Here is a 21,360-nt window from a genome sequence, read left to right as displayed (position 1 = left end):
ATCGACAGCGCGACCTGACGACAACAACGACAATCGATTCAATATGCTGCGATCACGGCGGCAGCAACGCGCCCCTAGCGTATCCAGCTCTAGCTCCTCCTCGACATCGCCCGAGCGCGAAGCAGATGACGATAACGATTCCTTCATGATCCAGGCCAACGATTCACAGTCCTCGCTGGGCGGCGACATGTCACCGGAGCTGTCGCAAACGGAAGCCATGCGGAGGGAGTACGAAGAGCGATGTCGTGTGTCGCCCGTGCATCGCCTGCCCGCAGAGATCTTGATCAGCATATTCTCGCGCCTCACTTCCTCGCGCGACCTGCAGATGTGTATGTTGGTGTGTAAGGAGTGGGCGAAGAACAGCGTTGGGCTATTATGGCATCGACCGGCTATGAATAAATGGCAGAACATCCACAATGTGATCAACTCGATACGAAACAGGAAGCGCTTCTTTGCGTATCAGGACCTGGTCAAGAGACTGAACATGTCAACACTCGGCCACCAAGTCAGCGACGGAACGTTGGTTGGCATGAAGAACTGCAAGCGGATTGAACGCTTGACGTTGACGAACAACTGCAAATTGACTGATATGAGTCTTGTGCCTCTGCTTGATGGAAATCGGAGCCTTCTTGCGCTGGACGTAACTGGTCTGGACCAGCTCACGGATAAGACCATGATGGAAGTTGCGGACAACTGCTTACGACTGCAAGGACTCAACGTGACCGGATGCAAGAAGCTGACAGATGCATCCATCATGGCCATCGCAAAGAACTGCCGTCATCTGAAGCGACTCAAATTCAACAATTGTATTCAGTTGACGGACAAATCGATTGAGACTGTGGCTACCTACTGCGCACACCTCCTGGAGATCGATCTATATGGCTTGCAGAACATGGAGAGCCAGTCTATCACAGCATTGCTTACCCGATGTCCGCAACTGCGTGAGATGCGCCTTGCACACTGTGGCCAGATCAATGACCAAGCATTCCTCGACATCCCGTACGATCCGGATCACCCTACAACGTTTGATTCACTACGCATTCTGGACCTCACGGACTGCGCTGAACTGGGCGACAAAGGTGTCGAGAAGATCGTTCAGACTTGTCCTCGCCTGCGAAATCTCATCCTAGCAAAGTGCCGACAGATCACGGATCGCGCGGTATTCGCTATCACCAAATTGGGCAAGAATCTGCACTACATCCATCTGGGACATTGCGCGCGCATCACCGATGCCTCTGTTGAGGCCCTGGCGAAGGCTTGCAATCGCATCCGGTATATTGATTTGGCATGTTGTAGCCAACTTACCGATCAGAGCGTAATGAAATTGGCTGGACTGCCGAAGCTCAAGCGCATTGGATTGGTGAAGTGCGCGGGAATAACGGATCAAAGCATATGGAGCCTGGCGCGAGGGGAAGTGAGGAATGGGAAGACCATCGGCAATTCAAGCGTCTTGGAGCGAGTGCACTTGAGCTACTGCACTCAATTGACACTCGATGTGAGTTTTCTCAATGGAAACTTTGGAGGAATTTATTTGCTAACAAGTTTGGACAGGGAATCCACACGTTGCTCAACTCTTGCCCAAAGCTTACTCACCTCAGCTTGACGGGTGTGCAAGCTTTTCTCAGAGATGAGCTGGTCGTCTTCTGTCGAGATGCCCCTCCCGAGTTCAACGAGCACCAACGCGACGTCTTTTGCGTGTTCTCCGGTACCGGCGTCTCACGGCTCCGACAATATCTCAACGAGCAGAAGTGGGCTCGTGAAGCTCGTGAAGGCCTTGCTGCTCGACAAAACGCACGTCGTGCAGCGGCTGTGGCTGCAGGTGAACATGAGCCGTCCGATGCTGACATGGACGAGAGCATTGTCGATTCGAATGGAAGCACAACGCCTGTGCTGAATGTCGACGTCCAAGGACATCATCAGCCTGGTCACACGCCGATTGTGCCCACTCCTACTCCCAACTGGCCGATGGGGAGCATCCCGGGCCTTGCAGGCGGCAGTCCCTCTCCTCTCAGCCAGAGCGCACCGGCCACAACCACATCTGCTGGACCGACATGGAATGCTGGACATGGCGGCCATCATATTCACAATGCTCCTCCTGGCGTAATCCAAATCCAGCCGTACCAGCAAAATCCTAATCACACGCACCTTGCCGGGATGATGGGCGCTGCTGCACTGGATGAGATTGATGTGGATGGCGATGAGGCTTTTGGGGATGAGAGTGAATTGATGGATCACGATTGATCGCGCGGAGCACTAGACAGTTTCACGTCTGGCAGCTCCCGCTATCCCTCTGTCATCTGACTACGCTCAATTGCATGATTCAGAAAGCAGGGGACACTTCTTCAACACTACGCACGCATGTGTACATTTTGCATTTTTGTTGGTTTTTCGAGCAAGCGCTGTTTTATCTTTTTTGTTTGCCTGGGCTTGCCGCGTTTTCAGCGGGATTGGAGGATGAGCATTATACACCATCATCAATATCATCATCATGAGGGGAAGTGGAACGACAAGGGAAAGACGAGTGGCATGTACGTCGTGTACGAAAGAGAAGAAGAGCGCGAGCCTCTATCGGATCAAATGGATTGACCAATTTTCGCGTAATGGGAAGAAAGGCGAGTCATCAGTAGTAGATAGCACGATCATACGAAGCACTACTGTTACTCCTCCTACTGCTACCAGTTCTGTACTTTCTGCTCGTTCTTCCGGATCCCGTGGTTGTCGCCAAGCTTGATCCATGGTCGCATGCGTTGCCCCGAAAAGGAAGCTGGTTTTATTGAATTTGAATCGAGAACAAACTTCTTTCATTTGAACTTTATTGGAGCTTTGCAATGCTTACACATGCTCAAAACGACGGTGTGCTTCGCGCGATTGGTGAAAAGGTTGTCGCGAGCTAAGGAATGGCCTTGCGGTTCAAGCTCCGGCTTGGTGTTTTAATAACAGTAAGCCTTATTAGCCTTTATTCTTGTGGTGGGCTGAGCACAGGAGGCAGAAGCGCCGGGGGGAAGGCGGATGTGGGAGGGGCGGAAGAAAGCTGTTGAGTTCTGCCTTGAGTGGTTCGATGTTTGAGGGACGCAGATAAAAGTCAGGTTGTCTTTGGAGGTCTGGACTGCTTGGGTAGATTAGATGGAATGAAGAAGGGCGAGAAATGTAGCTGCGCTGCTTATCGTTTCTATGTGAGTGCTATTCTTCTGGCTGTATTGTATGTGCACATGGGCTGTTGTCTCCGATAGTCGCGCGCTGTGGTGAAGTAGGTTGAAGTAGAGCTTGCATCCAATCCTCGTACCTGAGCACCTACTTCGAAACCAATAATTGAGTGAACTTGGGCCACAACAACTTGGAAACAGTTTCGCACTTCGGTGGGGTAGGCAGCTGTCCACCAACGGCTTTCTGCGCCTGTTCTTCCGTGATCAAACTCCCCTCCGAGTTTCCTTCCACGTCCGCTCGACTGTCTTCTTTTACGCTCTCATCGGAGCCATGTCGAACAGGTCCATTCGAAGTCGCGGGTGTGATTGGTGTCTCATCAAGTAATTGCTGCCATCTCGCGAGATATGCGCCAGGACCGAAAGGCGTAGAACGTGTTCTCTTGATGACGGAACTTATCCTGGCATTGGAAGCATTGTGTAGTTCGTCAATATATTTCTTCCAGGCGTCGAGTTCAGTTTGGACTGTCTTCTGGTCGTCGGCAGATAGTTTCGAGAATGCAACTTCCAATTCGTCTTGGAGAGCACCCGTAGTCATCTTATCGGGTACGACGGAGTCGCTCGTCGGAGGTTTGTCTTCTTTCCTAAAGTTCGAAGCCGCCATGTGGATGTACTCCCTCCACCATTCGGTCATCTCCTTGCCATTCTTGGCGAATTGGTGCAGGAATTTATGGCAACTGCTCTGGTGACGGTGCAGAAGATCAACAAAGTCTTCCACCGTGGGTGGTTTCTGATCCTGTTTTGTGCTGTCGCTGGGCATACTAATCTTGAGCATATCTGTGAGGAATCGTTCGAAGTCCCAGAGCGTGTCGCTGAGGTTGACAGCCTGGTGAATGTAACGAATCATGGGCGTGTATGCATCTACCGCATCTCTGATCGCGGCAGTGATAATATCCGGGTTTCGTTGGCAGAGTACCTTGACAATTTGTTGTCGATCCCGTATACCCAGCTGTAGTGACAGGTATTCTTGTGCTTTGGCGTGCTGTGCTTCCGACAATTCTGCCGATACTGAGGACAGAGCAAGTATTGTCGCAACAATTGACATGTTCGACGCTTGGCTGCTTTTGCGTGTCTCCTCGTGCTCCGCGCGACCTCGTCCTAACCAGTTCTTGATCTCAGTCAAGACTTCTTTTGGTGGAGCGTCTTTGCTCTTTTCGATCTTCTCTGCACGTTTCTTGAGCTCACGCTTGTCCCAGCCCAGGACTTGGGAGATGATTCTGCATGTGGTTAGGGGGTGCAATATCTAGAAAACTGTCGACCAACTCACTGTTGCATCAGATTCATGCCTTCATCAGCGCCACTACTCAAGCCGATCCAATTTGTGACTGTTGCCACACTGGCTTTGGCTAGCACAATCCTGACAATTCCACTGAGCATTGTTGCGACATTGCCGACCTTCAGAGTCTGTCGTATGATTGTGTATGGGATCAAATTGTGCACGCTCGATAACATTCGCAGCATAGTCGGGCCTTCTGGTGAGAGCACCAATGTGTAGTGCATGATGGACGCAATGCTGTCTGAAGTCAGCATAGAACTTCGTATTCAAGTCTTCTTGCCACCTACTTCACCACCATGAACTCGTGCATGCCCTGCACTAGAGAATCATGTTTCGTCAGGTCGTCCGTCTCAGCGGCCTTATCGAAGAGCTCGTCGACTAAATCGCCATACACTGCCTTCTGAACACAATCTTTCCATGCCTGCAGGACATCGTCTGGGTTCGAAGTGTCATATTTTGCAGACCGCTTGACTTTCTCTTTTGGAAAGCCTCCAAGCACACCCCTCGCAGGATACTCTATCAGGGCCGAGATAGCAGTGGCGAGAGTCTTGCGAATACCCAATATTCCCTTGTCGTAGCTCTCTGATAACTCAGCCTCTGAAAGCTCATCTATCAAGGTGTCGACACGACCTTTCCAGAACTCAGGTGAGACATCTCGCAGGCCAGGTAGCTTGAGCAGGAACTTGGACACTAGGGTCTGCAGGATAGGCGATTGAGGGGAAGTGACACTATCCTGGAATGGTGGTCCGTAGTTGTGGATAGCTCCGGGATATTTGAAGTCCTCGATTTCTTTGTATACTTGTTGGTGCGTCAATACGTCGAAGAGGGCCTTTGCCTGTTCAGGCGATAGTTTTCCGGTGGTCTGTGATGCCGCCATGTTTGCTATCGGTTATGCAGCATCGTTAGGTGTACATAGGTCAGTGGCGTGTGCACGACTGTAGATACGAAGATTATCTGACAGCCTGCTGAAGTCTCGATGACGTTTGTGGGGGCCTTCCGAAACAAGGAAAGGAGGATACAGACGAAAAGAGTAGCTTCTCTCCTGCCCTCACCTCACCAGCTCTACGCACCTGACAAGCGGAAGCGTGGCATGTGCGGTCTCGTGCACAAGTCATCGCGGCTGCTCGGTGCTTCAGGGATGGCCCTGGTATTCCCAACCGGCTCCGGATGTGAGGCTGACGTAGCGGCGGCAGGCGGACGATCACGACAAAATACCATTACGGTCCACATACCCTTTTGAGTAGTCGCAATGAGATGCAGGTCGGTGGCACTGTAGTAGCTGGAGCGCCTACGCGATACAATTGCGACATTGTCTAGAATGCTGTGCCGCCCCTTCGCGTTCTCGTCCACCCCACATCTCCACGCTGCCCGCTCGGGCGGGAGATTGCGGCGTGACACAAATTCAGTACTTACACCAACCACTTCAGCAGTACTTTTGAACATTCCCCAAAACCAGCAAAGCAAAGATGGGTGAAGTTTCCGGTGCTGAAGGGCGCAAATTGCTCGATCCGAGCGAGCTCGGCACGAAGGAATAGTAAGTGGAAAGAAGACATTGCCTCGCGCCGCGACTTCCCTCAATCCTTCGATCGCCACCAGATGCTGATCGATCTGCAACAGCTGGGAGAACTGCTACACGCGCGAACTTAAGAACCACACCGAAGACCCCGAAGACGAAGGAATCAACTGGTTCGAAGAGTCCAACGCAGAAGATGTCGTCCTCAAGCTCCTCTCAACCTACGACCTCACCTCAGGCGGCTCTCTCGATCGCGAAGAAACGCGTTTTCTGGACCTAGGCACCGGAAACGGCCACATGCTCTTTGCGCTCCGCGAAGACGAGAATGATTGTGGTGAGCGCTGGATTGGAGAGATGTGGGGAGTGGACTACTCGCCTACGAGTATACGGCTCGCGGAGCAAATCAACGAGCAGAAGAAAGGGGAGTTGGAGAGCGAGGACGATGAACAGGGGTATGGGAAAGTGGAATTCAAGCAGTGGGATTTGTTGACTGAGGACCCGGAGGAGGAGTGGTTGAGGGACGGGTTTGATGTTGTGCTGGATAAGGGAACTTTCGATGCCATTTCACTGATGCCGAGGACGGATGGGCATCCGCATCCCTGTGAGGTCTACAGGGAACGGGTGGAGAAGCTGATCAAGCCGGGCGATTATCTGTTCGTCACGTCGTGTAACTGGACGAAGGAGGAGCTGATTTCGTGGCTGGTTACGGATGACAGTGGTTTGCGGTATCACGATGAGGCGAAGTATCCTACATTCCAATTCGGTGGCAGAACAGGGCAGAGTGTGGTTACGGTTGTTTTCAAGCGGGATGGCTTACTTTCAGGCATTATGCGCACTGACACTGCAGCGGTCGATCACTCAGCATCGGGGTCAGAGTAGTCTTCTGGCTATCGCTACGAGATTTCTGCTGGATTGCAGCAAAATGATCTGCGCTCAGAGCAACAGGAGTAACTCATGGCGCTTCCGCAAGCCGAACGCTTCACAACTTGTCCGGGAGGACGAGCGGGTGTGTTTCTATTGGATGTATTTCTTCAAGCCTCGAAGACGCTCCTTCGCCTGCTCGAGGACATCATCGTTCTTGCACACCGCGAACCGTAACCAATCCTCCACGATATGAGCGTTCGCATCAGTAAAGAACTCAGTCGGCGGAATAGCCGCTACTCCAAGCTCTTTGATGAGGAACCAGCAGAGTTTGAAATCTCGAGGGCGGTTCGCAACATGCGGCGGGAAGTCGTAATCTTCGGGCAGCTTAACCTTGCTAAGGTTGACCAGCACAAAGTATCCTCCTTCTGGATCAGAATATGGCAAATCAAGCTCTTTGAAGACTTCCGTCAAGCGATCCACTTTGCTCTTCATTTCTTTCTTGCTCTCTTCCCAGAAATTGTGCTCGTTTGCTTGCTCAAATGCTGCAGCTGTGGCTTCCTGCAGCGGACTGACACTACTGTAGCAGATTCGGGTATGTGCTGCCGATACGTATTTGATCAAATGCTCTGGTCCAATGAGGTAGCCCACTCGCCACCCTGTCGCGTAGAAGAGCTTGCCTGCTGAGCCGACAGTCAAAGTCAACTTGGCGATTTCCGGCGAAAGCGTGGCCATCCGAGTGAAGGGCACGTAGTATAGCGCATCATACACTTCATCAGACAGAATGATGATGTTGTGCTTCACGCAAATATCCCCAATAGCCTGCAACTCTTCCTTACTGAAGACCTTACCGATTGGATTGTGTGGAGTGTTGATAACCACCATTCTCGTTCGATCCGTGATCGCTGCTTCAAATTCCTTGATGTCCAACGTCCACTCTCCCGCACTCGTGCTCTTTGTAGCGCCGTCCTTTGGTGGATGTAGAGGCACATAGACAACCTTTCCACCTGGCATCTCAATGTTGGAGATATATTGATCGAAGTAAGGCTCGAAAACAATCGCTTCGTCCCCAGGTTCGAGAAAACCCATGAAGGCCGACAGCATGCCCTCGTTTGCTCCAGTCGTGATTGTCACTTCTTTCATTGGATCCAGTTGACGTCCAAAGTAGGGCGAGTAGGCGTCGGCGATTGCTTTTCGTACTCGTGGTCGTCCTGCGGTAGGAGAGTACTGATTGCATTCGACCTTGTCCAATGCTTCCTTCGCAGCATCGAGACAGAACTTGGGAGGATTGTACCCGAAGAAGCCTTGTCCCATGTTGACGACCGGCTTTTCGGATTGTCCTGCCGCCTCGTTGACGATACTCCAGACATCCTGCCTCGTGCCCGCAACGCGACTCGCGGGCTTGAAAGGATCGCCTTTGACCATGGCTGTTGCTGCGAATGTGCGAGAGTGGGGTAGGAGTTGGGGTCGGGATAGCGATCTGGTGAGACTCTCAGTCAGGTGGCGAGCAGGAGTAGAGCGCGAGAATTTCGAAAGTGCCTGCTGCATTGTCAACAACAGCAACGAGAGTCATCTTTCCAACAGCTTTGGAGCTGTCGCCGAGATCGCATTGGCCGTCTGACGTGCTTCGTTCGGGATATGAGCCAAGGCTCGGTCCGTAGCTCTTCCTCGATCTTGCCTTCCTCATCAACGATCGTCATGCACGTCTACAATGTAAAGCATATTGCTTCTCTTGATGTTCATCAATGGCACTTGACCATCGGCATTAGAACTACTTGCGCCTAATGGAGTGTGAGCCATGAGGATGAGCGAGCATGCGGGGAACGACACACAGACCATCCCCACGCTGGTCTCACAGACGCTGTGACTCTGCGAAATGTCTCATCCCTTCTCTTCGGGCGTATCTTCGCCTTGATGCTCAGCACCAATCGTGACTCTGTCACCAAGTCCTATCTCCGAGGCACCCGCAGCCACCAGATAAAGTACCCGCCTGGCTAGAATCTACTAATCGGCTTCGCTGCCCATGACGAAGTAAGCACAGAATACTAACGTGACGTACTGCAACTTGTATGGCAAAGTCGTAATCGTGCTCTGTGCTCTCTGCCAGGTCCCCTTTTATACCTTAGGCGGCCAGCCGGCGTGCACGGCACTTCCTCCCTTCCTTCACAGTACTTGCCAGGAGGAAGAACACACAACTGCCACAAAGCGAACCGAGTCACCGTATTTCAAACGAAATCAAGGCCCACTTAAAAATGGCAGATCGAAATGCTTATACACCACGAACGTCGGCACTTTCGCCCTTCTTGAATCTGCCGGGCGAGTTGCGCAACATGATTTACGACACCATAGCCTCAGATACCGAACAACTAGTCATCCGAAACGGAAAAATCGTCGACCACCCTCTAGCACAAGTCAACACACAAATCCGAGCAGAATTCGGCCCAATATTTCTCGGGACTTTCTCATCCTCGCCCAACAGTAATCCGTCAATAAAGCGCTTCGCTCCCGACAAAATTATTTGGCAACTCCAAAACTTCAATTTCGCCGAATCAATACAAGTTCTCGAACGCTGCCTCGTAACCCCAACCACAAAATTCGCTATCCAAGTCCGGGTAACCAAACAATTACATCGAGATGACTGGAAGAAACTATGGCCATGGGTGCAATTCTGCGATACATTGATGCCGAAAGCGGAGTTCCAAGGGAAGACTTTGGCCACGAAATATGAGGTGGAGCTGGAATGTAAGGCTTGTAACCCGTACGCAGCGAGCCATGAATTGTATGTGGAAACTTTGCCGTATATTTTGAAAGGGGCTGGAGGGCCTCATGGGATGTTTTCGGGATATGAGGAGATTGCGAAGATTCGATATGCGTTGAAAGATGCGGGGAGTAGTATGGCTTAATGGGAATTTTCAGCTTGCCTGGTTTGACAGGACGAGCGAGGTTCAGCCATGGGTGGCACGCCTGCAACGATTGTCGTTACGATCGCGACGGTGGAGGGCGAGAACCGATCAGAATTGGATGGAAAACACATAATATGGGAGTCAAGCGGCCGGAAAACAGCACGCCCCGCAAGAACTGGCAGAATTCGTTCGAGAGATCACCAGGAAGTCTGCTACGAGCGTGACTTGATCAGAATGTAGCCAAGTGAATGCGAAACATGCCCAGGTAACAGCTCAGCGGCTCAATTTGCTGCGAGGCTCCGCCGATATCACAGAAACATAACCTTAACTTAATGAAACTCCTGTAAGAAACTCTCACGTCAAATTTGGAAATGCAGAGAAGATGTGTTCGGATTGTACATGGTAGCATAGCTATGCGTCCGCTATGAGACGTACAAGATGTACGCAGACCACTCTCCAACATACATACTCTCCTCTAAAGCCGGTCCAGATCGAAAGACCTGCTGCCGACCTGTCACTCATCAAGATACGGTCAGAGCACTGATAGCGCCATTGCTCAACACCTCGAAGGTCAGGCCCGGGAAGTTATGCAGCTTGCTGTTATCAATGAAGCTCTCACTTCCAATTCCTTCCACCAATTCCGTATCGGTATCGGGCAAGAAGAAACTACTATCACTCGGTGAACCGCCCCATGTCCGGTTGATGACTTTGCCTCTTCCCATCTCCGATTCGGGCCAGATACCTCGAAATGCTTGCATGAGATCCGGCTGAATTTCTTCAAATGTGTGCTCGGATGTGAGAACGCTGCTTGCTCCTCGAAGCGATAATTGCCACCGTAATCTTCGATGCCGGTTAAAGGCATATGAGCCGGGAATGTTGCCGTGCATGACGACCTTCAGAACTACCAGGTGTGGACTTGACGACAGTGGTGTTCGTGGCAAGTGCGACAGCTCCTCCGGGAATGAGACTTCGTCATTGTAAGGTCCCACCAGAATGTCCACACCGTGTCTGAAGTAGCTCCAAAAGGTCTCTCGCCCAGCTCGCTCTGCTGCATCGTCCTCGGTATCGCCTGAGTCGAAGTCTGTGTCGTACGTGTCAGTGCCAGTCGAAGAATAGCTGGATGGAGGAGTTGGATGCGCTCTTCCATTTGTTCGCGATGTACTGCGTGGCCTCGGGTGTGCAGACGTTTCGATCGCCGGTTGCATATCCCGCTTATGATAACCGTCTGGTGGACCAAGTTCAGTGAGAAGGTCTTGCGGTGTTGTGCGGCCCAACGTGATGTCGAAAGAAGACGCCGGAGCACGTCTTAGCAGCTCGATCTTTCCAGCACCACTAATGACAGCAGCTTCAACCTCGGCAGGCAACATGTCGCGTGGTTGGGAGACGATGGCACTTGTTCGTGGCCCCTCAGGCGGCTTCACAAACAGCGTCTCCCGTGCTTCAGGCCAGCTGTTGCCCTCAAACACAGCCATGAAGGTTGCAGATGAGGCAGCATGCGAGCCAAGTAGAGACACATGATCCTTATCTGGCGCCCATGCGGAGTGCTGCAGCGGAAAGGTAAAGGCAACACCTGGCCACGAGAGAGTATATGTCCCAGCTTTGCCGGTCCTGGGTGGTAGATATTCACCCGGATACGAAGCGCCAAAGAGCTGGTAGATTCGCTTGAAGGTAGCCGTCGAGCCTTCTTTCACCAGTTCACTGCCCTTGTAAGCCACTCTTGCTTTGTCAAAATCCATGACCTCGATCAAGCGTAAACGCTGGTCGCAGCCGTCAAACCGAAGACGAAGGCCATTCTCAGGCAGAGAAACCACGATCGGGGTAAGGAGAGGTGCCAATTGAGAGAAAGACAGGTCGATCTTGGGGTAGCGCGTAATGTCGTCTTTGAGCGTGGTGAGGACCTCGTGGAGAGCGGAGCCGAGAGCCATGAAGCCCAGGCTATGCCCAGGCACAACGGAGATGGTGTCGCCCGCCATCTTTGCAGACGTCTACGGTGAGAAGTGAGGTCTATGCTGGCTGGCGGGTAAAGGGTCGTCGGAGCAGTGAAAGGCGGTCATGCTGTTGCGACCACATGCCTGCGGCGGGACCCAGGTCATGTGGAAGCCATGGCGGGCAGCGTCGATCGGCGTGGTGGAGGAGTTGCAGGATGAAGTGGCACTTTCAATTCAGCTCACTGATGCTTCTGCTTCAGTATCCAAGACCCCAGCAGTCTGTCAACAGTATGGTTGAGAGAAAGGACACGCTGGTGGTGGAGGTGCCTGGACGAGCTCGTGCAGCATCGCGAGGGCGATGACGCAGCGCGGCTTAACGAAGTGCCGACGCAGGGACAGCCGGTCGGTCGGAGCTTCCTCGAGGTAAATAAACAAACCAGGATGGGCTGCATATGCGCCTGTCACACCCAAGCCCGTTATCAGTCGCCATATCAACACACACAGCAGCGCCAGCAATGGCATCTTTTGGCTCTGGCAGAGGGGCGAGCCAGACGCGCAAAGTGCCCACCATGCGCCCAGGACTCGGCCGCCCGGGCGTGAACCGAGCTGCGACAGCGACACCCATCATGAACGGCCGGATATCGCCAGCAGAGAGTATCGCGTCGTCGCGGAATAGGACTCCAAAACGAAAAGCGCCTGCTGGACCTGAACCCGAATCTGGAGAAGAGACGAACATCAATGTGGTGGTACGGTGTCGAGGGAGGAATGACAGGGAAGTCAAGGAGAACAGCGGCGTCGTGGTATCGACCGATGGCATCAAGGGCAAGAAGGTGGAATTGTCGATGGGACCAAGCGCGTTGAGCAATAAGGCATACCAGTTTGACAAGGTGTTTTCGCCCGCCTCTGACCAGGGCATGGTGTTTGAGGAAGTGGTAGCTCCCATTCTGGACGAAGTGCTGAATGGCTTCAATTGCACAATTTTCGCATATGGACAGACTGGCACAGGGAAAACATATACCATGTCAGGCGACATCAGCGACACTCTCCCAATACCTGAAGCAGCCGGTATCATTCCACGAGTACTGCATACACTATTCGCGAAACTGGGCGATGAATCGGAGAAGATTGAGCATAGCGTGAAATGCTCATTCATTGAACTATACAACGAGGAACTGCGCGATCTGCTTGCAGCCGATGACCACACGAAGCTGAAAATTTTCGACGAAGCCAACAAGAATGGGAGGACTACAACCATGGTACAAGGCATGGAGGAGACTCACATCAAGACTGCCTCGAAAGGCATCAAATTGCTACGAGATGGTAGCCACAAGAGACAAGTCGCAGCGACAAAGTGCAACGATTTGTCGTCCCGATCTCACACCGTGTTTACAATCACAGTATATCAGAAGCGCACGTCCGACACTGGAGAAGACTTCGTGTGCTCTGGAAAGCTGAATCTCGTGGACTTGGCTGGATCTGAGAACATTCAGCGCTCTGGTGCAGAAAACAAACGTGCAGCCGAGGCTGGCTTGATCAACAAGTCTCTGCTCACATTGGGGCGTGTCATCAACGCGCTGGTCGACAAGAGCAGCCATATTCCATACCGAGAGTCGAAGCTCACGCGTCTACTGCAGGATTCGCTCGGTGGCAAGACCAAGACTTGCATTATTGCGACCTTGTCTCCGGCAAAGAGCAACCTCGAAGAGACGATCAGCACTCTGGACTATGCCTTCCGCGCAAAGAATATTCGCAACAAACCACAAGTCAACCAGATGATGTCGAAGAAGACGCTGCTTAGGGAGTGGACTTCCGAGATCGAGAAGCTGAAGTCGGAACTCATAGCCACAAGACAGCGAAACGGTGTGTACCTCACCGCCGAAGCTTACGAGGATATTACAACCGAGTCGGAGTCGCGGAGAATCTTAAGCGAAGAGCAACGCGACAGAATCGAGACTATGGAAGTGAATCTGCGCAATAAAGTCAATGAGTTGTTCTTACTCACCAGCAACTTCCAAACTTTGAAGAAGAGTAATGAGGAGACCAAAACAATTCTGGACAGCACCAAGGGCGTGCTCGCTAAGACTGAGCTCGTACTGCAGCACACAAAGACCGTTCTGGCTGAAGAGGAGATGCTCCGAAAAGCCCACGAGGAGACCGAGGAGAAGTTGGCTGAGGTTGGGGGAGATCTTTTGGGAACACTGGAGACCACCACGAACCATGTCGATAAGCTGCACTCAAAACTTCGAAGACGGTCTGATCTCCAGGATGTGAATCGAACCCGATGGGCAGACTCCCAAGGCCAGGTGTCGACTGCAACGATGAGCATCGAAGAGCGCATTGAGGCACATCGCGCGCAGCAGGAGTGTCTGATCGCTGCATTATCTGGCCGGATGCAGTCGTTCGTATCTGACGAAATGCAAGAGTTGAAATCGTCAAAGGAGTTCTTGCAACGGAAGGCTGCTGCTTTTGAGGCGTCACAAGCAGAGGTGGACGCCCAGACAAGCAAGTCGCGAGATGACATGAACGAAGTGTTGCACGAAATTGGCACACTTCGTGAGGACGTGAAAGACAAGGTCGGTGCAGGGTTGAACGACATGTCCTCTGCTGCACAACGCATTAGCGAAGGTATCGCTACCGAACTGGACGCCTTTCATTGCCAGTTGCAGGACTCTTATGTGACACTCGGACGAGACTTCAAGACGTTGTTTGACGACCTCATCCGTCGTATGAACGAGCAGCAGGCAGAAGCTCAACGCTTACGTCAAGAAATACTAGAGGCGAATGCAAGTTTTGTCGAGGCCAGTCATTCTTCGCAAGATCATCTCAGGCAAGCTGTAGAAAAAGAGCGTGAGGTTGCGGCCAAAGAGCGCGAGGCTTTACTGACGCAAATTGGTTCGCTGATCAACAACTCTGCCGCAGCACAAGAGTCGCGAATGGCTGGGTACCTGGAGAGTGCTAACAAGCGCATCAAGACATCCGCCGACGAATATGCTGTCGTGCAGCAGACTTATGGCAATGGCATGGATTCTTGGAGTAGAAGTGGCGAAGAGCTGATCAATACATCTGTCCAAGCCCGAGAGACAATTAAGACCAAACTCCAAGCGGATTGGAACAATGCAAACGAGAATACGATCAAGATCACCGAGACTACGAAAGCAGTCCATGGCGAGACTGTTCGGATCGTAAATGGACAAATGGCTCAAATGGACAATCAGCTTGTTGCTTTGGACGAAATTGTGTCAAGAGTTCGTGCACAGAATGAGGAGCATCACGATGCCCACACAGCCAGCTTGGGACAACTTGCGAGCAACGTCCAAGAAAGCTATCGCAACATCGGCGAGCACTTCGAGACCTCCTACAATCGAACCCAAGCACTCGATATCGATATGCAGGATCGCGCCGAAGTTCTCGTTCAGACACTTCCTACACTGGCTGAAGACGGAGAAGTGCGACAAGCGCTTCGCAGTCTTCGCGAGGAGAACAGCTCTGTTCAGCTAGCAGAGTACTCAATCACCGGCGAGACTCCTGCTCGGGTGCAGTACATGTACCCAACTACTCTCCCTCGCACAGAGAGCCACGAAACTCTGCTCAACCGAATGCGCGGCATAGTGCCTCGGGATCCTCTCGCTTCGCCTCCGAAGTCGCCTAACAAGCGCTTTTCGCCATCGAAGATAAGAAACAGTCCTTCTAAGAGCAGTCCAAGCAAGCCCCAAGCTAGTCCAACAAAGATGACCAACGTCTTCACCGACACTCCACCAGTCCTTACTGCTCCTGGCTCGGCACCTACTTCTCGACCTCAGACTGCAAGTTCGCTAAGTAGTGTGGCAAGTCTTCGAGAGCTAGATGCTAACGCACTAGCAAACACAGGATCAGCAACAGCAACTTTCACCATTAGCGAAGAGGGTGCTGATGAGGAGGAAGACATCGTTGGGGATGCTTGCAAGGTGCCCGAGCCAAGACTGAAGAGACACAAGACTGACAGCATTGTGCATCAACAGAGCGATAGCAAGTTGCCAACCAAGCGTAGTGCGCGGATGACAGTTGCTGGAGGGGCGTTGGGGGTCGCGGAGAAGGAGAAAGAGAATTTGAAGCTGAGCGCCAGCGTTGGCCCGCTTGGGAGGCGACTGAGGAGTCGTGGGAGCGATTGAGTATGTGATCAGCTGTACAGTGAAGATGTGCTGTTGTACAGAATGCCAGCGTAGTATTTAATGTTGTCAGCGGAGAAGTGTCTCGCGGCATTGGACAAAAGCTGCCGTATGCATTGCAGCAGAGATTTTACGATCATCGCCTCCCTCATCATTACTTGTGGATGCAAAGTGATGAACTGTACGACGTGCTGCCCTCTTTGAGTAGTCTATAAGGTGAAACAAGGCAAGTAGCAGCACAAGCAATAATGTTTGTGGAGCCGAATTGGAATAAGATTAGGGCCCCCATGGCGAAAAGTCAGGCCATTTCTTCTCCTCATCCAGGGTCCACCCCATGCCCACACCGATGCCAGAACCATTGGTGTTTGTCCAATCAGTCGGACTCTTCGCCTGAAGCAACCCTCGACCACTACGAACTCGTACGTTTGTCACTTGCTCAGAAAAGTGAGGTGGTGTAGCGCAGCAGGAACTCCGCACACCCTGTGGCCAGAACGACACGGACTTGACGATCCAGCTGCGTTCCTACCTTATCCCGTCTAGCAACAGCGAGAAACCCCAAACCACTTCCGACCAACTTCTTCTCGGTCAACACAACACACAACACAATCGCCCAACATGCCTTCCGCCAAAACCGTCGCGTACTATCTCTTCCACCTCCAAGAACTCCGCGCCATCATTCAATGGAAAACCTGGCACAACCCCGTCCACGAACGCGATGAGTCCAAGGAGTCCGCCAACCTCAAAGAATGCTTTCGTTTTCTCAACCTCACCTCCCGCTCCTTCGCCGCTGTGATCCAAGAGCTGCACCCCGAACTCCTTGTTCCCGTCTGCCTCTTCTACCTCATCCTCCGCGGTCTCGACACCATCGAAGACGATATGACAATCCCCATTGAGCGCAAAGAACCTCTGCTCAGGAAGTTTGACGAATTTATTGAGGACGAAGCGTGGACATTTGATGGCAATGGACCGAATGAGAAGGACAGGGAGCTTTTGGTCAAATTCGATGTCGTGGCTAAGGAGTTCAATAAGCAAAAGACGGAGTACAAGGCCATCATCAAGGATATCACCAAGAAGATGGGAAACGGCATGGCAGATTATGCGAAGAACGCTGATCACAATGCGAATGGAGTGAAGACGATCAAGGACTACGAGCTCTACTGCCACTACGTTGCGGGACTGGTGGGAGAGGGTTTGACGAGATTGTTCGTAGAAGCGAAACTCGCGAACCCAGTGCTGTTGCAGCGACCCGAGCTGATGGAAAGCATGGGACAATTTCTCCAGCAGACGAACATCATCCGTGATATTCGAGAGGATCACGAGGATAAGAGATATTTCTGGCCCAAGGAGGTCTGGTCGAAACACGTGGAGAAGTTTTCGGATCTGTTCGAACCGCAAAATCGTGAGAAGGCCTTGGCCTGTAGTAGTGAGATGGTGTTGTTGGCGCTGAAGAGGGCGGATGAGTGCTTGTTCTACATGGCTGGAGTCAAGGAGCAGAGTGTGTTCAACTTCGTTGCGATCCCCCAGACCATGGCCATTGCAACGCTGGAGCTGTGTTTCCAGAACCCGGATATCTTCGAGAGAAACGTGAAGATCACGAAAGGTTCGGCGTGTGAGTTGATGATGCAGAGCACACAAAATCTGCAATTGGTCTGCGAGGTCTTCCGACGATTTGCGAGGAAAATCCACAGGAAGAATAACCCTAGCGATCCGAACTTCTTGGAGATCAGTGTCGCATGCGGGAAGATCGAGAAGTTCATTGAGACAATTTTCCCGACGCAGACGCCTAGGACTTTGCCTGCCGGCAGCACAGTGGTAGACTCAGCGGAGGAGGCGAGGAGAAAGGAGGAGGAGGCAGAGGCGAAGAAGGATGTCTTCTTCATGATCTTGGCCATCGTTGCTACTTTAGGAGTGGTCTCGATCTGCATGGTGAGCTGGCTTCTCTCGTTGGTGTTGAACACGGCTAACAATTTTACTCGTAGATCGCTGCGGCCTGGTTCTTTGGTGCGCGATTTGATCTCGCATTCAAGTCACTCAAGGACGGAAACTTCTTCCCACCAAAAGGCAAGGATGCCGTCGAAAGCATCGCAAGCAAATACGAGAGTGCGACGACAGCGGCAGCCCATTCCGAGCTTTAGAGCTTTAGAAGAATGGGGCGTCGTCACTTCGTGCGATACCAACAAGGACTCCCTGCTTTTTGATCGAGGTTTGAGGCCGCACCACAATGGACAGCGGGACGGTTTGCACCAGGACGCGCAGAGCACGCATAGGCTCGAACGGGGCTGTGTCGGCATAGCTCTTCGCCGGCAGGATGCATGCAGGACTTGGCATTTCCGGGCGTATGCATAAAGGCTGCATATGCATTTGCAGCACGGCGGTGATTACAGCAAGGCAGAGAGACCACCAACGCAACGAGCTTACTTTATGTACAGTACAGAACTAACTAATGAGAAAACTTCACGACAATTGGGCTTTCACCAACAATGACAAGGCTTCCTATCATTCGAGGTGTCGCCTTTCTGCATGCACTTTCGCTTATGTAAACTGGGGCTTGCGTGGCAACCTGGAAGCCTGTATGCGAACAGCGTCAGTCTGCCTTGGAGGCACAAGAGGCTCCCGGATCTAAGCCCCCTGAGGCTAAGACTTGCTTCCACGATCATGTGATGCTCTCCGTACGAACCACGAACCAGTCTCTCGGTACGACAGCTTGCTCTGGACTCCCACTTGCTCTCCTCTCTGCGTGGCTTAGCCTCTGCGAGATTTTGACCTGGCGCTACTGGCGCTTTGAGACTTCGCAAATTGTGAAATGCAGGGCAAGCGAGCGATTTTCTGACAACCGCGTGTGCCAGAGCCGCCGAACACGTTGTGCGTGTTGTATGGATTCTCTTTGCCTTGAGGATGCTTTTTGGCCGTGCCGTGCTGTGACGTGACATTGCTTGTAGCATACATACATGTGGTGGGACTGGAGAAGGTGGCTAAACGAGATAGCCTCGTTTCGTGCATTGTTGTCCTTTTGTGATCGCCTAGATGGGGCTTGCAGAGGCGGGATGTGCCACGGGCTGGGCTGTGAGCTGGTAAGCGATAGGAAGGCCCGGCTTCTGGTTTCGTTTGATTGCTTGCCTTTATGCATGTGGTGCGGAGGGGTTGGGCGCTGGATATATACGTCCTGGATCTTGGTTGTGAATATAGGGAGCTACTTGTTGTTGTTGCGAGCTGTCGGTTTTACTTCATCTACTCCAACCACGAATATCCAGAGGACTCTTTTGTCCAGTAGCTCCTCTTCACGGCGATTGCATCAGTGCTAAACTGCACTCCGTCTTCCATCACCAATAGGGAAAATGTTCGCCGCATCGACAACTACATCCTTCTCTCACTCAGGAACATTCGCGGACAATTCCCATTACAGTTATACCTACTCATACACATCGTTCCAACCTTCATCAAATCCAGCGACAATACCCTACGATGCTTACTTCTCAGAACTGGCCAGCCGAGAACTCGGCCGCCAGATGCAACTTCCACTCCCGTACGGCAACATGAACGACTCTTTGCCTTCATTCCACGGGAGCCCCAAAGCAGTACCTCGATACCTTCCTGATAGAACAGGACCGAGGATTGAACTTCTAGAAGACATCGACGAGGACAGGATCGAAGAGCTTTCCATGAAGCCGAAATCCTCGTACACAGGAAAAGCAAGACGCGATAGCGCAGTATCAATTGCGCCTTCGTCAGCTTCCTCGAGAACGATGAAACCTTCCGCTCAACAGCAACAACGTCGCAAAATGGCAAGCAGAGCGAACACTTATCCGCTTCCTCTGCCTCTGCCTCCGATTCCACAGCCGATGCATTCTAAAAATAATTCTCCTTGCTCTGATACAAGTACGTCTGCGAAGCGGTCTTCGAAGCGGCGACAGCAAGATTGGGCCCTTGTTGAATATCCTACTAGGCCGTCTGCGCGACGAAGTGAAGTCGGTCCGGAGGATTCTATTTCTCAGGCTTCGTCAAGTGGGAGGAGGTCGAGTGCTGGATCTCGGTATCAGTATGTTCCGCCAGAGGAGAGGAGGGGGAGGACGAGGACGAGGAGTGAGACGTGGGAAAGCGTAGGCAGTGTTTGTCAGCAGCAGCAGCCACCATCAATGATGATGATGCAGCAACCTGTTCCAAGTGGAAAATTCGAGACGAGAGTGATCACTCCTTGGGATTGAGATGAACGAAAGGTGGAACGGAGATTCAGGGCAAGCCAGGAGTTTGTTATTCTTCCATACACTAGGATGATCCAGTCATCTGCAAGTCCTACATGTTAAACGCGCCTGGCGTCTTTGGCAGTAGTTTCCAGACAATCTTCCTTCTCGAACCGTTGAACAAAGTGATCCACAATCCTCTCCGCTGGGTAGGGGTTTTCCAAGACAAAAAAGCACAAGTCGCAAAAGGGCGTCAGTCATGCTCGATGCTGCGCTTCCCCGGGGTATCTCAAACAGTGCCTTCCGTACAATCGTCGTTCATCAGTCGTTCGTTAATGTTTTCGTGCATGTGCCTAGTGGGTGTTAGTCTTGTTTTGTCGGTTACAGGATCTCGCCGTGACTCACCTGTCAAGTGCCTGTACAAAAGAAAAGGGAGAGCTCCAAGTGCACCGGGTGATGCCGATAATGCGAGTAGTGTTGATGAGTGTCGATCGAGTCAATCTGGTCTCGAGACGAAATGCGCTCGTCAACCAGAACGGTTCGAAGTGCCGCTGCCACCACTGCGTGGCGGCTGGCGACCAGCTGGAGTCTGCGGACCGGCGCCCTTGACCTCAGCGACTTTCTCGCGGAAAGGCTGGCGGCACATTGGGCAACGGCCCTGGGAGGACTCGGACTGGAGCCAGACGGCGATGCAGTGCATGTGGAAGCAATGCTTACACTCGCCGATCACTAGGAAGGGTGTCAGTCATTGATCAATGCGCCCTCAAGTTCATCGACTTACTGATGGGGCACTCGTCGCCGGGATACTTGCACTTGGAGCAGGTACCTTCGAAGTCGACCCGACAGATGCCACAGTCCTTGTCGGAGCCTGGCGGCAGATCCCACTTCCACGAGGCCACGGCGGTGTAGGACTTGATATTGACCTTCATCTTTGCGAATCGTGAAGGAATGGAGGGCGGTGGCTGTGCTGGGCGGTGATGTGAGGGGATGCGGGTGGAGTGGAGAGGAAAGCGCGAGAAGAAGCTAGAAAAGAGCGACTGAAGGTGAGGTGAGGGAAGAATTGCGCCAGGTGAGGTTTCGTGGATTGGCGTTTGCTCGAAGCCGTTGGTGTCAAGTGTGTGAATGGCGATCGTGCAGCGCGCTACCGGACGCGCTCGGATTGCATGTGGGCGTTGGCTTTGTGAGAGCTCTGGAGGTACCTCATTATTCTGCTCCGACTAACTTAGCCTAGCCAGCAACCTACATCATCTGCGCGAGCAAAGCAGCGTACATTATTGTGCAACGCCCACCACCACTGGCTCGTCCTGCTCCACGTGTGCTTTGAGCGAGAAAGTTGCAGCCAAACGACGTCGACGC

At 52.3% G+C, this 21,360-nt stretch overlaps 10 protein-coding genes across 10 annotated transcripts; 6 read left to right on the top strand and 4 right to left on the bottom strand.

The window, feature by feature from the left end:
• Positions 1–43: 43 nt before the first annotated feature.
• On the top strand, positions 44–2,241 carry CKM354_000277700 (uncharacterized protein; the record flags this gene model as incomplete). The annotated part of the gene is made up of 2 exons (XM_044797943.1): positions 44–1,495; positions 1,552–2,241. 2 exons carry the CDS (start codon positions 44–46, stop codon positions 2,239–2,241), a joined length of 2,142 nt encoding a protein of 713 aa, XP_044653878.1.
• Positions 2,242–3,291: 1,050 nt separating this feature from the next.
• On the bottom strand, positions 3,292–5,353 carry CKM354_000277600 (uncharacterized protein; the record flags this gene model as incomplete). The annotated part of the gene is made up of 3 exons (XM_044797942.1): positions 3,292–4,417; positions 4,468–4,713; positions 4,764–5,353. The coding sequence occupies 3 exons, from the start codon at positions 5,351–5,353 to the stop codon at positions 3,292–3,294; spliced, it is 1,962 nt and encodes a 653-aa protein (XP_044653877.1).
• A 589-nt stretch (positions 5,354–5,942) lies between these two features.
• Positions 5,943–6,868, top strand: CKM354_000277500 (uncharacterized protein; the record flags this gene model as incomplete). Its single annotated transcript, XM_044797941.1, has 2 exons — positions 5,943–6,010; positions 6,094–6,868. 2 exons carry the CDS (start codon positions 5,943–5,945, stop codon positions 6,866–6,868), a joined length of 843 nt encoding a protein of 280 aa, XP_044653876.1.
• Positions 6,869–7,003: 135 nt separating this feature from the next.
• Positions 7,004–8,398, bottom strand: CKM354_000277400 (uncharacterized protein; the record flags this gene model as incomplete). Its single annotated transcript, XM_044797940.1, has 1 exon — positions 7,004–8,398. The coding sequence occupies one exon, from the start codon at positions 8,396–8,398 to the stop codon at positions 7,004–7,006; it is 1,395 nt and encodes a 464-aa protein (XP_044653875.1).
• A 704-nt stretch (positions 8,399–9,102) lies between these two features.
• On the top strand, positions 9,103–9,753 carry CKM354_000277300 (uncharacterized protein; the record flags this gene model as incomplete). The annotated part of the gene is made up of 1 exon (XM_044797939.1): positions 9,103–9,753. One exon carries the CDS (start codon positions 9,103–9,105, stop codon positions 9,751–9,753), a length of 651 nt encoding a protein of 216 aa, XP_044653874.1.
• A 521-nt stretch (positions 9,754–10,274) lies between these two features.
• On the bottom strand, positions 10,275–11,726 carry CKM354_000277200 (uncharacterized protein; the record flags this gene model as incomplete). The annotated part of the gene is made up of 1 exon (XM_044797938.1): positions 10,275–11,726. The coding sequence occupies one exon, from the start codon at positions 11,724–11,726 to the stop codon at positions 10,275–10,277; it is 1,452 nt and encodes a 483-aa protein (XP_044653873.1).
• Positions 11,727–12,196: 470 nt separating this feature from the next.
• Positions 12,197–15,829, top strand: CKM354_000277100 (uncharacterized protein; the record flags this gene model as incomplete). The annotated part of the gene is made up of 1 exon (XM_044797937.1): positions 12,197–15,829. The coding sequence occupies one exon, from the start codon at positions 12,197–12,199 to the stop codon at positions 15,827–15,829; it is 3,633 nt and encodes a 1,210-aa protein (XP_044653872.1).
• A 612-nt stretch (positions 15,830–16,441) lies between these two features.
• Positions 16,442–17,961, top strand: CKM354_000277000 (uncharacterized protein; the record flags this gene model as incomplete). Its single annotated transcript, XM_044797936.1, has 2 exons — positions 16,442–17,752; positions 17,806–17,961. 2 exons carry the CDS (start codon positions 16,442–16,444, stop codon positions 17,959–17,961), a joined length of 1,467 nt encoding a protein of 488 aa, XP_044653871.1.
• Positions 17,962–19,161: 1,200 nt separating this feature from the next.
• Positions 19,162–20,028, top strand: CKM354_000276900 (uncharacterized protein; the record flags this gene model as incomplete). The annotated part of the gene is made up of 1 exon (XM_044797935.1): positions 19,162–20,028. One exon carries the CDS (start codon positions 19,162–19,164, stop codon positions 20,026–20,028), a length of 867 nt encoding a protein of 288 aa, XP_044653870.1.
• Positions 20,029–20,530: 502 nt separating this feature from the next.
• Positions 20,531–20,933, bottom strand: CKM354_000276800 (uncharacterized protein; the record flags this gene model as incomplete). Its single annotated transcript, XM_044797934.1, has 2 exons — positions 20,531–20,733; positions 20,786–20,933. 2 exons carry the CDS (start codon positions 20,931–20,933, stop codon positions 20,531–20,533), a joined length of 351 nt encoding a protein of 116 aa, XP_044653869.1.
• Positions 20,934–21,360: the final 427 nt, after the last annotated feature.

This window comes from Cercospora kikuchii (assembly GCF_019650295.1).
Source record: "Cercospora kikuchii DNA, contig_00002, whole genome shotgun sequence".
NCBI lineage: Eukaryota > Fungi > Ascomycota > Dothideomycetes > Mycosphaerellales > Mycosphaerellaceae > Cercospora > Cercospora kikuchii.
The sequence above is the reverse complement of the archived record's forward strand: the minus strand, read 5'-3'. Positions and strand labels throughout refer to the sequence as shown.